Genomic DNA, 15,440 nt, shown 5'->3' with positions numbered 1-15,440 from the left:
AATACTTTCAGTGGGTCATTAAATAATTTACGTTTGTCAAAAGCCTTTTGCCATATAAAAGTTTTAAATTTTTATGTAATGAAAGGGCATTATTTCTCAAGTTCTTTGATTTTTCCTTACTTAGATGGAGTCAAAAGTTTCCAAGGCAAGCAATTTCTTTAAAATGAAGACAATTTGATTTTGGTTCCCCTAAAACCTTGCGGTCGACCCAAACCTCTTTACTGAAAGCACTTACTTTATTTATAGAGTATATGTTTATTAAAAAGTTGAATAACTATGCAAGCACAATTTCTAAGTAGAAACTCTAAATAAATCCTAAAATGCGTCTGTACACTAAAAAAAAATTTGATCCCTAAAGCCTCTCCAATCTATGCTCAATGAAAACAGCAAACAAAAGGCCTCAATGTTAGTAGAAAACCGAGTTCTTCAAAGCAAGTAAAATTCGGGTTTATTCCTTCTAGAAAGCAGAGGATAAAGTTTTCAGATTACAAATGACAGAGCTGCCCTTGTGTAACAGAACAATGGTGATGGGCCTCAATTATGAAGAGAGTGAAAGAGTTCTGAAAACGAACAAAAAGGAAAGCTTTAGCTTTGACGCAGTTATATCAATCCTTGACCAAACCGAAGATTAATTTTTAGAGCGCTGCCTAACCTTTCATGATCCGTGACAACACATCAGATGTGCAGAGGTACAAAGGACGCGTGCGATTTCCAAATGCCACGCTCGAGCCAACTGCAGTCGCCCGCATGCGTCGTGTGAAGGCGCGACCAAAGCCGCCTGTGGGGAGCAGGAGAGTTTATGCACATCCAAGGCACTCTCCCGTCTCCTGTGGGCTGCTCGCTGAATCACGCCCGTCCTGCTCGAGAGCGCCTGCTTCGGCTCGCCCGCAGTCAGGGCTGCGGAGCGCGCAGAACCATTGTCTGGCGATGGGGATCGCGGGGCGCGGTGCCCGGGAAAACCGCGGGTAGAGCGGACTGTGATCTATCTGACTCTCAGCTAAAGGAGCCCGGGCTGGGACTGCGGCTCGGTGCCGGCCCAGCCGGCACTGCGTGCTGAGCCGAGGCCAGCTTCAGGCCTGCTCCGGTGACGAGGGTGTCCTCAGCCCTCTGGGGTTTTAATCAGGCAGTTGAGCGTCTCCTCCCGCTCCCGGCCTCCCCTCCCGCTCCCGGTCTCCCTCCCGCGCCCTTCCCGGACCTCCCCGCCCCTCCCCCGCTGGCCAGCGCTCCGACGGCAGCCCGCCGCCATTCATCAACCGGTTCACGCCGGTAGCCGCCGCCGCGCCGTGACGTCCGTGGGGCCGGGCTTCCGCCCCCTGTCGCAGGCGTTCGGCCAGGAGTCTGGCTGCGATTGGTCACCGGGGCCCTCACGTCACTCCAGGTATAAATGGGAGAGCCTATGACGCAAGGGCGCTGCGACGCGCGCATTGGCTGCCTGGGCTGCGGGCGGCGAGGCTGCGTGCTCTTCCCCGGGCCGTTCACTGCAGGACCGACTCCGGTGACCCCGCCGCCCGCGAAGCCGCCGCCACCGCCGCCCCTGCCCCGCCGCCGCCGCCTCGGCACCGGCTGTATGGTTAGGCCACAATCTTCAATGAGTAGACATATTCCTGTGAGTACGCACGCCCCGCGCCGCCGCCTTTGTTAACAGCTCGGCGCCCGCCCGCGTCGCGGCCCGAGGCCCGGCGGCGGGCGGGGCGCCCGGCGGCACAGAAGCCGCTTTGTGACCGTCGCCGGCCCTGACGTCCGGTGGGCCTGCCGGCGCTCCAGGCCCCTTTGTTTGCCGCGGGGCTCGGCAGCGGGGACGTGGCCCGGGCGGGGCGCGGGCTGCGCGTCAGTGCTGCGGGCGCGCCCCCGGACCCGGCGGGCGGGCGGGCAACGAAGCGCTCGCGGACCGGGCCCGGGACTCCGGCGCGGGCCGGCGGGACTCGGCCTGTGCGGCCATCCTGCGCTCCGCGGCCGCGACCGGCGCTCGGACAAAATGGCCTCGGCGCCGGCGCCGGACTGAAGGCGCGGCGCGGACCCGTGACCCAGGCTGCGCGGCCCCGCCAGGTGAGCCGCCCGCCCCTCCCGGCCGGCGGGAGCAAGTCTGGGCTTGTCGCCGCCCCGGGGCGGGGCGGGCCGGCAGGCGAGGAGCGGCCAGCCTTAGAGCCGTGGGAGCTGCTGGCACGCTCCGCTCAGGCCTCGAGCGACTCATGGCGCTCTGTAATCTGGGCCCTTCAGGCTGTTCTTGAAACTCGTCTTGTTGCCTCTGGCCGGCTTGTGGTACCGTGGCCAACCAGACCACAATGCGGTTGAGCTCCCGCCCGTGGAACTCTAGTATTCCACGAATACTAAGTTGTTTGCACAGTAGTCTGGAACCGTTGATTTCATGAGATCTAGATTATGAGCCTTTTTTTTTTTTTGGCCGCAAGGAAAGCCCTGTGGGATCTTAGTTTACCAATCAGGGGTTGAACCCTTGACAGAGCGCAGAGCTTGCCTGGTAGCTCAGCTAGTAAAGAATCCGCCTGCAACGCGGATCCTCGGTTCGATTCATGGGTCGGGAAGATTCCCTGAAGGATAGGTTACTCATTCCGGTATTTTCGGGCTTCCCTGGTGACTCGGACTGTAAAGAATCCGCCTGCAATGCGGGAGACCTGGTTTGGGAAGATGCCCTGGAGGAGGAGGGCATGGCAACCCACTTCGGTGTTTTTGCTTGGAGAATCCCCATGGACAGAGGAACCTGGCGGGCAAACGGTCCGTGGTGTCGCAAAGAGTCGGACACTACAGAGCGACTAAACTCAGCACAGTGAGAGCGCGTAGTCCTAACCACTGAACCTCCAGGAAATTCCCATCCTGTTACTGTTTATATGAATTTTTGTGTGATGGCAGTGAAAAAATTGAAGACAGGAATGCTAGATCATTCTCAGGAGTAAGCAGCATTTTATACATGCATTGTTCCAGGTGCATTATATAAAGTATAAGTTGTGGAAAAAACTCCAGTTAACCATTTGTCAAACAGTTACAGAGATATATTGCTTTGACTCTACAATATGACAAATTTCTGCACAGATATTGCCGCCGCCCCGGTCGTCTGTGATTATATGCAGTTGATAAGTGGGATGGGGAAATTACTTGGGATTTCCAAACTTCCTTTCATAGATAGTTTTTGCTGGGGCGAAGAAATTGGAAATAGGGGAACGTCTTGGGCAAAACAGAAAGACGTTAGATATTTATGCTTTTGTGGAAATCCATAATTTGTGTCTGTCCCCCACCCACGCACCCCCCCACAATCACAGCGTGGCTCCACTCAGAAGAAAAAAAAAAAACTGAAATAACCACCGTTTTGTTAAATAAATTATTTCTTTCTGTGATTTCTCCTTAAACAGCCTGCTTGGAAAAGATAATGGCCAGACTAGGCAGTATCAGGAATTTTAGTTGTTAAATAAGGAAATCAGTGGTGTGCAATACTGTCTCTAAAATAGCTTTCAATTGAAAGAGGGTAGCACTTGGAAATCAGAATACTGAGATAAGAGCCCTTGACCTTAACAGCTTTGCAGATTATATTTTAATTCACTGTCATTGGAAAGGTGCCAGAATAAACTGTTCATTCTAAGGAGGTAGTATAAGGATTTTATAAGATAATTTATCCACTAGAATACCTGTAAAGTGTTTGAGGCAGTGGCTGGCTCTTAGTGCTCTTGTTAATCTATTAATATTTTTTCAGTCCTGTTTACTTCCCACCACACAAGTTCCTTATAAACTACTTGGAATAAGACTAATGTCAACATCAGTGCTTTTCCTGTGTATATTCTGAAAATATCCTGTGAACATTCATACTATGTTTGATGTTAGCATAAAACTCATTTAGGTCTTTAAGGGGAACTTGGGAAAAGTGTAATTGGTAACAGTTAACTTGCTTTTTGAGACTTGTGGGCAAAATGTAAGGTAATTCACACCACCCCACCACCAGTTCCCTAGATTACCACCCCAGGAAGTGGCAACACACACTGGTATTCTTGGCTGTAAAATCACATGGAGAGAGAGGAGCCTGATGGACTAGTCAGTGGGGCTGCAGAGTCAGACACGATTTAGTGACTAAACAACACTACCACTTCCCTCTGTTGTTTTCTTTGGATTAGATTTCAGTTTAAGACGGGATTAGTGAAATTTTTATTTTAAAATACAAAAGAGTATTACAATTATGAACATCTTTTTTATAATTGTAAATGGAAGTTCTATGTATGTGTATGTAGTGTGCTTGTATTTCATGTAACTAGTTGATCAACTTCCAGACTCAGATGAGGGATAACTGTTAAAGGGAAATAGTAAGTTAATAGGTTGTGAAGGAATGAATGGGACAGTATATATGGTAGCATTTTGAAAACCAGTTTCTTTTCTAAATGTATTGACCAATATAGTGAATTTTTGTGATACATAAAAATATTTTGGCAGTTGGAAAAAATCATTGTAGAAAGTTGTGCATAATAGTTTATAACAGTGTAAAGCAAATAGCTAAGTAGTAAAAGGAGTAATTAATAGAAGAATGTATATAAGGGATATTCACCAAAAGTAACGGTGATATTCTTTAAGCAGTACTTTGTATTAGATCAGTAATTTCAATTTAAAGTAATCTTTGCTTATTGACTTAACCTGTAGTCACCCTTGTATTTTTGTGGTTCAAGTGGAAGTTAAAAAGTTAGCTTGGGCCTGAATTTGAAAAGATAGCTATGCACTTAAATACTGTAAAAACATAACATGTTCCTTTTGAATTGAAAGCAACATTTTTCTCTCTTCTAAACAGCAGTTCTGTGGTGTTCTCGGTCACACATTTATGGAGTTTCTGAAGGGCAGTGGAGACTACTGCCAGGCACAGCACGACCTCTATGCAGACAAGTGAACTGCAGAAATTCATTACTGCTCAACCAAGAAGCCCCCATAAGACTGGTTAACCTGGACACAGAGGTGTTGAATTGAAATCCACAGAGCATTTTTATACAAGAATTCTGATCTGGATGGGGTAAACCTCAGTGCACTTCCTTTCTATTGCCTCAGTATTACTGGATTGAAGAATTGCTGCTTCTTGTTAAGAGGTTCATTCATTCATTACTCCCAACTTTATACTTAAAAGCACTGAGAATTTCAAGTGGAGTATATTAAAGTTGACTGTGTTTCTTTGCATCATTTCTGTATTCAATTTTTTAAATTCTTTCATATCCCTATTGAGTGTTTTTTAAGTAAATTAACATGGCTCGAATGAACCGCCCAGCTCCTGTGGAAGTTACATACAGGAACATGAGATTTCTTATTACACACAACCCAACTAATGCAACATTAAGCAAATTTATAGAGGTAAGTTTTGATGCTTTTTAACAGCTTAAACTGATTGTAGTGTAATGGTAGAGCTTTTGTATAGCAGTATTTTGAAAATTGTGAGGTGGTTGATGACAGTAGCTCCAACTCCCAGATATATCACTGTCTTCTCTAGGTTAGGTGAATCATTTTATACATTTTTGAGAAGGCCATGTACTTGAAATAGATTAGGTTTATAAGTTAATATCTAATTCTTCATGCCTCACAGTTTTCTTCATTTAAATTTATATGTGGACTGTTACCTGTGGCTGTTGCTTGTAAAGTTGGAAGGAGGCTCACTTTGTGGGTTTTTTACATTTTCTAAGCATAATGGCTGACAACTATAAACCAAAGTTAGTTTATGTCTTGGCCCTCTTTTGACGCTTAGGATACAGTTTCCAGCCACTGATATAATTCTGTTTCTGGTGGTTGCTAGATAGTCAAAACTGTCCCACTGCTTAACCGCTTTTGACTGTCAGAAAGGATTGTAATGTTGAATAATTCGTTTGTATGCATTTTATTTTATAAATATTTATAGATAATCAAATAAAAAATAGGCCTCCCAGATCATAGAAGTGCTTTTAAATTTTATCGTCAATATATTTTTTAAATGCCAAGTATTATAATTAGTAATAATACATTGCATTTTAAAGCCTATAATCTTAAATGGTGGGAAGTTTAACACTGCATTTTTGAAATTTTAGATTCTTTAAGGATATTTTTAAGGCTCTAACTATATACTGTATGCTGCAAATGAGAAGAAGTTTAAAGAATTAATATATGTCAAGTCAGATGACTTTGTCATGAATGATTCCTTTGGCTCCTGAATGGCTTCTGATCCTCTTGTCGGTGCCTCAGCCAGCCAGCGTTGCCATGACTGTAAACAACTTCAGGATATGAAGGGTCATGGACTTTTTTTTAAACTTAAAATTTATTAAAAAATATGTGGTTTAACATTTCTGTTCAGTGCTATTTTAGTATAGTCATGTAAAGCAGAAGACTGCTTCTCTTTTCAACATAGATGATCTTCTGTTAACCAACAATACCTGTTACAGAGATGATCAAAATGGCAAACTGTGAGCAAGAATAATGTGATTATTTTTCCATCCCATCCTCTAGGGCCCATTAAAAATAAGAACAAAACAAAAGAATAACGTTTGTATAAATCCTTCGCTGTTTCCATGTTTTTATCCAGGAACTTAAGAAGTATGGAGTTACCACAATTGTAAGAGTATGTGAAGCAACTTACGACACTACTCTTGTGGAGAAGGAAGGCATCCATGTTCTCGTGAGTGTTTAATGGTTCCTCTGTGTTTATCGTACTGTGCTGCAAGTTTAAGTTGTTATAAAATTACAGTCTTAGTTTCCAAATAAAGGTGAAAGCTGACCAGAGATTTGAAGTAATAAAAGATCTTCATAAAGATTCAGCATTTATTTGCATTTCATTGACTATGGGGTTTCATAAAGAAGCACTTATTAAAGATAAAATTTGAAAACATTTGGGTGTTAGAATTTTAGAACTATTAGTGTGGTATTTATATTAAAAATCTAAGATGTATATTCTTTTGACTTAGGATTGGCCTTTTGATGATGGCGCACCACCATCTAACCAGATTGTTGATGATTGGTTAAGTCTTGTGAAAATTAAGTTTCGTGAAGACCCTGGTTGTTGTATTGCTGTTCATTGTGTTGCAGGCCTTGGCAGGTAAAGAGAGTTTCTTAAACCCATTTAATGGTGTGGATCTTAATTTTTAGTGAGAGCTTCACTTTTGACTCCTATAAAGACAGTCACCAGTTTGTGAATCAGTTTGCTTTGTTGGCTTAATGAAAGTAGGTGAGTGTAACAGTAATGTATTCCAGTATATTTGGAACTGACGAGTGCTATTGCTAAAATTTAAACTTGCTTCCGTGGGCACAATTGCTTAATTATGTGTTCTAAGTTGTACCTGTAGTGTCCAAGCTTACTGGGAAAATCACTAAGATGGTTTTGCATTGAATATGGTATATTTTTGCATCCTGATTCAGTAGGAACTCATTGCCCAGTAGTGCCAAAATACATGTGTCCGTATAATTACCCATGCCCTCGGCCCCTGCTGCCTCCAAAAAAGTCCAAGTGGAGAAGAGTGAAATGAAACAGCATGGCCCTGCAGAGGTGGGCATGCAGCTGTGTCTCAGTCTAATTGATCATGAAACAAAGTAAATTTTTCTGGAAGATACTTAAGTGGAAAGTGTTATTGTCAGCATTTATTAAGATACTGCTCTCCAGTAATACAAGCCTTAATTTCTAGACTGACTTGTGTTAGTTTATGTAGTTACTAGTTTTCTTTTTAGTTCTAGATGAAAACCTGGATTTGATGCCAAAGTGGTATTTTATTAATGTCCAACGTTTTCTATAAATACTAACACAGGAAGTGTGGCATAAATAATAGTGGTTTTGGATTGGGGAATGTTTGGAGTATTGAATTTTCCAGAATTTGACTTTGAAAAATAATATATCAAAAATTCTTCCCAGAGCTCCAGTGCTTGTTGCCCTAGCATTAATTGAAGGTGGAATGAAATACGAAGATGCAGTACAGTTCATAAGACAGTATGTATTTAATAAGTTCTTTCATTTGCACTTTTTATTTCCTCATTAATGTTGGTGAATTTAAATATATTAATACTGTGAAAGCAATTTGTTTCTAAGAGCCTATCTGACCATTTTGTTCATTCTTGAGATAGTATTGACACCAGGAAATATCTTTCCTGTTCATGTAGATGTTCATATTATAAAAATTCTAGTCCAGTAATAATTCTGTGAATTATTGATTTACTTTAAATTCTTGATGAAGTTGTTTATTTGCCTTTTTATTGAGGTGTAATTTATATAGAGTAAAATGCATAGATCTCAAAGATAGATGAATTGACCATAACAGCTAAATAAAATAGCTACTCAATGCAGTGTATAGAATATTTTGGTGATTCCAGAAAATGCCCTCATGCTCTTCGTAGTCACCTTCCCAGCCACCAGAGGCACTCTCTTTTGGCCACATATTACAGTACACTAGTTTTGCCTTTTCTTGGACTTTATATGAATGGATTCATATTTTAATTACCACCACCCCAAAGATTTAGAAAATTAACTTTTTACAGCTCTTTTCCCCTTTATACATGTTGCCAGTCCATATTTCTCCATTAAGTCACAGTTTAATAATCAGAAGATAAATTGCTACAAGAAAGGTGATAATTGCCTTCTATGGAACAGTAAATGTTAATATGCTTTAATTACTTCCTTTGTTTTCTTCCTTCTAGAAAGAGGCGAGGAGCTTTTAACAGCAAGCAACTTTTGTATTTGGAGAAGTATCGTCCTAAAATGCGGCTGCGCTTCAAAGACTCCAATGGGCATAGAAACAACTGTTGCATTCAGTAAAACCAGGGTGCATGATGCCATTGATTGGAAGTGGAACCTGAGATGGAATGGAATTTGTCGTACATAGCAGATAGCCCGGTTGACTTGGTGAATAAGTCTGACGAAGCTTCCATAGGAGTGTTGAAGAGCAGTTTCACCAGGCCATAGGCCTGGCAGAATTGTAGACTCTGTTCAGGTTATGATCAGCCTATTTGGATACTAGTAAAGAATTCTTGCTGTTCAGCATTTAATATGTGCTTATAATTTATACCAATTGACCTTTCCTGAAATCATGCAGTATTGAGTCATGTCATTAAATCTGTTTCCATGCCAGAATCTTACCAATATATAAGAAATTTAGAAAGACTAGGTGCCAAAATACCCAGCACAATACTTGTATATTTTTAGTATCATATAGAACAAATCCCAGGAACTATGAACACTCTGGACCTTATGTGGTTTATTCCTTGCATCATTTCAAACATAGAAAATAGGGCCTATGAGGTTTGTTTGCTCACAATATGTTTACATCTCCCACATTCATACCAGTATACATCAGATTTGCTCCCTTTTTAGTAACCAAGTCTTACAGTGATTATTTAATATCTTTCTATAAATCTCATTTTATGTTGTAGAAGGCCTCCATTTTGAAAATCTACATTGTACAGAAGCACATGTCTTTAATGTCTCCAGACAAAAGCCTTACAGTTCATTTTAATGTTTGCACTTTGGGGTGCAACTTACAGGGAGGGCCTGAAAAAAGAATGGGAGGGGGCTATTAAGTATTTTTAGTAAAATGTTGCCTTTGTCTTGTGCAGAACATGTAGAATATGCGCTTTAATTTAGTAAATATTTTTTTAAAAGGTAGAAATACTTTGTTACTGTAACTAAAACAATTCTTAAATCAAAATTTCTGAAATTCTTGTAATTTTTTTTCATACTTACCTGAAGTTGTTTACCGACTTAGTTTTGTTTGAAGTGTGATTCCCAGCCTCTCTTGCAAAAAAAAAAAAGTGGGTTTCTGCTAATGAATTGAGCAGACATTTAATATTTTATATACCTTTTGAGCTGTGTAACTTAATATTTGGATACTTGACAATTTGTTTTATTATGTAATTGATAAAATGGTGATGTGTATTAACGTTAGCTCAACCATATATTTATACTGTCTGGGAACAAGTGGTTATAGTTCTGTGGGAGAAATAATTTGTCAGTGTTCACCAGCTTGTAAAAATCTAGTGCAAGAGCTTAAACATTAAATAAATGATGATATGCATTTATCGTCACTGGAGTTGTTTTGCTTCTCGTTAACTTACTTTGTAGGACACCACATGAAATAATTGCTCTTAGTGCCATTTGAAGTGTAGATTTTGTTTAACAGATGAAGGATTAAATGAAGTTGACATGATAAGTTCCTTGCAGACACAGTTAGGGAACTTTAATGAAAGTGCTTTCCATTATAAACTTTCTAAGGTTTAGATAACTTTGGACCAATGACCCGATTCTGTACTGAGGAGAAACTAGTAGAGGAAGGCCATGAATTGAAGCGCAGTTCCACCAACCAAGTGGTTTTGTGCAGCTTACCTTCCAGGCATGTGTTCTCATTTGCTTATCAATAATTGCATACCTTTTTAAGTTTTGAAGTTAATTAAAATCTAAGCTTTTGGCATGTGAAGTTAACTTTCAGCCATCTGAAAAGCTTTTGTGTATTTCAATGTTAATCTGAAAGAGACACATGTCTGATTTTTTTAAAAAATAAAACTGAGTTAAAGCCTCAAAATTTGAGTGAGCATCAGTGCTTCACCTTTTGTTTTAAAGAATTTGATTCCATTTCTTCATATACCAATTTAGCATTTAATATACTCCATTCTTGAAACTTGAAGCCAAAACAAAAGGGGGTTCTGGGGGCCATTGCTTCTTTAAATCTTAGATCTTTTGTGACGGCCTAGTTAACTTGACCTGGGTTGTTTTGTTTTGCAGCCTGCTCTTGGGAAGTGTAATTGGTCACTACATGATAATTAGTATTATCACAGAACACGTAAAATAGCATTTGTGTTTATTGAGAAGTCCTTCATGATTAGTGAAAAACATTTTGAGTTTGAAACCTTTAGTTTGCAGTGTTGGATTTTCAGTTTTCTTTATAAACCTCATCTCTGCAGTGTTCAGCATATTTAATTTTTTAATCTATTTTGTATCTTGTAAATCTACAGAAATCCTCATAATATATCCTGGGAGATTCCATATATCTAATAGCTGAAATATGAATTGTCTTGAATACATGAAGTTATCAGATGGTGTCCTAAAATTCAGTATGTTATTACTCAATCATAAGAGAGAATATAGTCTAGTTGGAGGGAAAACCTAGAAGTAAATGTAAGTGGTCATTTTGCATCACACAGAAACTTCTGTTATTCCTTGTAATGCCCCCTTTTCCTGAGACAGTGCTCTTATTCCCACAGCTCCATGCCTAGACGCTTCGAACCCAGGCATGCAACCACATCTGGTTGTCTTCAACCAGAGCACTTAAAAATTATATTGTTGTCCCCCAACTTAGCTTCAGAATCTTAATCTCTGGAATCTTTTTAACTGCTATTCTGTTCTTAAATATTATTTGATAAGCATCTAAGAGTATCATGGAGAACATGAAAGACAGTGGTGTCAGGTTTTAGGCACTAAGATGAGCACCCCTTTTTTTTCACTTGTAGACATTCTTTTAAAGTACAATTTTGAAGAAACAGTAGTGTTTGCAGTATATGTTTACATATTCCCTGATTCCTTGAGTAAGTCGTGTGTGTGTGTGTGTTACATATTCCCTGATTCCTTGAGTAAGTTGTGTGTGTGTGTGTGTATTAAGGGTCTTACTAAGTTTTCATAATTTGATTACCTTATAATGCTATGTTGGTTTTCACAAACTTTACACATTAAGGGATATGAGCCTCTAGTTTGGTGACTAGCTGATAATGTGGTTTAAAACTCAAGGAATGAAACCTATGTGACTATCCACTATACCACAAAAGTATGACTATACATGTATGCTTGGCCATTTTTTCTGTTACCAGTTGTTAAAGAATTTTATATGACTTTTTTTAAATTGAAGGATAATTGCTTTACAGAATTTTGTTTTCTGTCAAACATCGACATGAATCTGCCGTAGTATATGACTTAAACTCTTGCCTGTGGAACTCATTTTAAGAACAAAGTGTTCTTTGTAAATGCTGTGATTTTGTAAATTTTTAAATTTAGATTGAAACCTGTTTTATTTTTGCAGGAAAAAAAGCTTTTTTAATTAAGTCAGGATAGTAGAGGAGCCTGGCGGGCTCTAGTCCATGGGGTCCCAAAAAATCAGACACCACTGAGTGACTTTCACTTTCACTTTTCACTTTAGGCTAAGATATGCTGCAGAAGCAACCACCCTGAGAATAACTTGGATTTATTTCTCACTTAAGCTTCATACCTACCAGAAGGACCCAAGCTTTCGGAGCATCTACTCTGGGACAGTGCTAGTTGTGAAAGAAGGCAAGGCTTTGGAGTGTCAAATTTCTTGACTAAGAAATCATACTTTAATTCATTGGACAAAACTGGCCACTTAGAATGTAAAATGTACTGAAAAAGACAAAAATAGCATTAATCACTACCACATCAGCTTATAAAAGGGGTATCTTAAGCAACATCCTACATAACTGGAATAAACAGGGGACAATGTTTCCCAACCAAAGTAGAGGTCACGAAGTTTATTAAAGTGTATGCATATTAGAGAATCATAGGTGCTTCTTTAAACCTATAATTTTAAATAAAACTTCAGCTGTGGTAATTTGGCTTACTAGTTAATTTTGTGTATATATATACATACATATGCATATATTTTTGTGTGTGTGTATGACTTGTTAAATTTGCTAGGATTTACTCAAGTATTAAATACCCAATTATCAGATGCTTTTTTGTAACTCTAATACATATATATCCATCTTAGGAAAAAAGTTTTTCATTCTGAAAGTACTAATAATAGTCTCTGTGGTTTGTTGGCAAGGCTGGGGCAAATAGAGAAGCAAAATTCTAACCCTGAAAGAGCTATTGAGTTTTTCAATTGACTAGAATCAGGAAATTGTGCAGTAGTTTCATAGATGTTCACTGAGTGAACATTATGTACCATGTGTTTGGCACTGAAGACAAAGTGATTAGCACAAACTTGGTCCCTGCCTTCATGAAATTTAAACTAGCAGTTTGTCTTCATGGAATTTAAACTGCTGAGTATAGCATAACAAAACCGGTGTATCTAAACCAACACAACCTTTTCCTAAAGGTTCTGGCTTGCAAAAGAAATATGTTAAAATGCCCCTGCTGCAAAAGTATATTCAAATAATTTTCATGGGTAGCTATCAGACAAAAGCCATTAGCACAGAGATTCAAAGAAAGCAAATATTTGGTGGCTCAGATGGTAAAGAATCTGCCTGCAATGCAGGAGTCCTGGGTTTGATGCCTGGGTTGGAAAGAGCCCCTGGAGGAGGGCATGGCAACCCATTCCAATACTGACTGGAGAATCCCCATGGACAGAGGAGCCTGGTGGGCTACAGTCCATGGGGTCACAAAAGAGTTGGACAGGACTGAGCAACTAAGCACAGCATAGACATTAATTAAATGATCATTGTAGTTATGCCTGTTATATATGCTGTGCATGAAAATACTGCCAGATTTTGGTAGGGCTCATGGGTACATCAGACAACCCATCACAGAAACTTGGCAATGAGTTGTTTGACTAGTCACACGTACAAATGGGCTTCCCTGGTGTCTCAGATGGTAAACCATCTGCCTGTAGTGCAGGAGACCTGGGTTCGATCCCTGGGTTGGGAAGATCCCCTGGAGAAAGAAATGGCAATCCACGCCAGTACTCTTGCCTGGAAAATTCTGTGGACAGAGGAGGCTTGAGGCTACAGTCCATGGGGTTGCAAAGAGTCAGACACGGCTAAGTGACTTCACTTCATGTACAAATCAGGTTGTTCTTGTGGAGGATCTAGTGACCAAAATTTTTTACTTGGAAAATTATTCTGCCCACTATTTCTACCTCCTGATGGATGGAAAAAAGGTTCTCATGATTTTGTTCTAGCAACCCTGACAGGGAAACAATGAAGGCTGCTTTTCTCATCTATCATTTTTCTTTCTTTTTTTAAAAAAATTATTTATTTTAATTGGAGGCTAATTACAATATTGTAGTGGTTTTTGCCATACATTGACATGAATCAGCCACAGGTGTACATGTGTTCCCCATCCTGAACCCGCCTGCCACCTCCCTCCCCATCCCATCCCTCAGGGTCTTCCCAGTGCACCAGCCCCAAGCACCCTGTCTCATGCATTGAACCTGGACTGGCGATCTCTTGCACATATAATATACATGTTTCAATGCTATTCTCTCAAATCATCCCACCCTTGCCTTCTCCCACAGAGTCCAAAAGACTCTTCTTTACATCTGTGTCTCTTTTGCTGTCTTGCATACAGGGTTATCGTTACCATTTTTCTAGATTCTATATATATGCATTAGTATACTGTATTGGTGTTTTTCTTTCTGGCTTACTTAACTCTGTATAATAGGCTCCAGTTTCATCCATCTCATCAGAACTGATTCAAATGTATTCTTTTAATGGCTGAGTAATATTCCATTGTGTATATGTGCCACAGCTTTCTTATCCATTCATCTACTGATGGACATCTAGGTTGCTTCCATGTCCTGGCTGTTATAAACAGTGCTGCGATGAACATTGGGGTACATGTGTCTCTTTCAATTCTGGTTTCCTCGGTGTGTATGCCCGGCAGTGGGATTGCTGGGTCATAGGCAGTTCTAGTTCCAGTTTTTTAAGGAATCTCCACACTGTTCTCCATAGTGGCTATACTAGTTTGCATTCCCACCAACAGTGTAAGAGGGTTCCCTTTCCTCCACACCCTCTCCAGCATTTATTGCTTGTAGACTTTTAGATAGCAGCCATTCTGACTGGCGTGAGCTGGTACCTCATTGTGGTTTTGATTTGCATTTCTCAGATAATGAGTGATGTTGAGCATCTTTTCATGTGTTTGTTAGCCATCTGTATGTCTTCTTTGGAGAAATGTCTTTAGTTCTTTGGCCCATTTTTTGATTGGGTCTTTTATTTTTCTGGAATTGAGCTTCAGGAGTTGCTTGTATATTTTTGAGATTAATTCTTCATCAGTTGCTTCATTTGCTATTATTTTCTCCCATTCTGAAGGCTGTCTTTTCACCTTGCTTTTAGTTTCCTTCATTGTGCAAAAGCTTTTAAGTTTAATTAGGTCCCATGTGTTTATTTTTACTTTTATTTTCATTACTCTGGGAGGTGGGTCATAGAGGATCCAGCTGTGATTTATGTTGGAGGGTGTTTTGCCTATGTTTTCCTCCAGGAGTTTTATAATTTCTGGTCTTACATTGAGATCTTTAATCCATTTTGAGTTTATTTTTGTGTATGGTGTTAGAAAGTGTTCTAGTTTCATTCTTTTACAAGTGGTTGACCAGTTTTCCAGCATCACATGTTAAAGAGATTGTCTTTTCTCCATTGTATAATCTTGCCTCCTTTGTCAAAGATAAGGTGTCCATAGGTGTGTGGATTGATCTCTGGGCTTTCTATTTTGTTCATTGATCTATGTTTCTGTCTATGTGCCAGTATCATTTTTCTTTCCTTGAAAGTTTTATTTCTTGTGACTGTACAATAGAGGCAAAACTAGTACTAGT

General features: G+C 40.1%; 2 protein-coding genes across 3 annotated transcripts; both read left to right on the top strand.

Annotated features, from left to right (window-relative positions):
* Positions 1–1,453: 1,453 nt before the first annotated feature.
* LOC138445596 (uncharacterized) lies at positions 1,454–4,873 on the top strand. The gene is made up of 2 exons (XM_069599512.2): positions 1,454–1,606; positions 4,778–4,873. Exons 1-2 carry the CDS (start codon positions 1,568–1,570, stop codon positions 4,871–4,873), a joined length of 135 nt encoding a protein of 44 aa, XP_069455613.1. The 5' UTR covers positions 1,454–1,567.
* Positions 4,781–9,989, top strand: PTP4A1 (protein tyrosine phosphatase 4A1). Of its 2 annotated transcripts, none has more exons than XM_069599510.1 (5): positions 4,781–5,325; positions 6,521–6,613; positions 6,900–7,030; positions 7,838–7,912; positions 8,617–9,989. In XM_069599510.1, exons 1-5 carry the CDS (start codon positions 5,221–5,223, stop codon positions 8,732–8,734), a joined length of 522 nt encoding a protein of 173 aa, XP_069455611.1. In that variant the 5' UTR covers positions 4,781–5,220; the 3' UTR covers positions 8,735–9,989. The 2 variants fall into 2 exon arrangements, with proteins under 2 accessions (XP_069455611.1, XP_069455612.1); XM_069599511.1 differs by having other exon boundaries at positions 5,221–5,325; positions 8,621–9,989.
* Positions 9,990–15,440: the final 5,451 nt, after the last annotated feature.

This window comes from Ovis canadensis, chromosome 9 (assembly GCF_042477335.2).
Source record: "Ovis canadensis isolate MfBH-ARS-UI-01 breed Bighorn chromosome 9, ARS-UI_OviCan_v2, whole genome shotgun sequence".
Lineage (NCBI taxonomy): Eukaryota > Metazoa > Chordata > Mammalia > Artiodactyla > Bovidae > Ovis > Ovis canadensis.
Note: the sequence above shows the minus strand (reverse complement) of the source record. Positions and strands in the feature narration are given on the sequence as shown.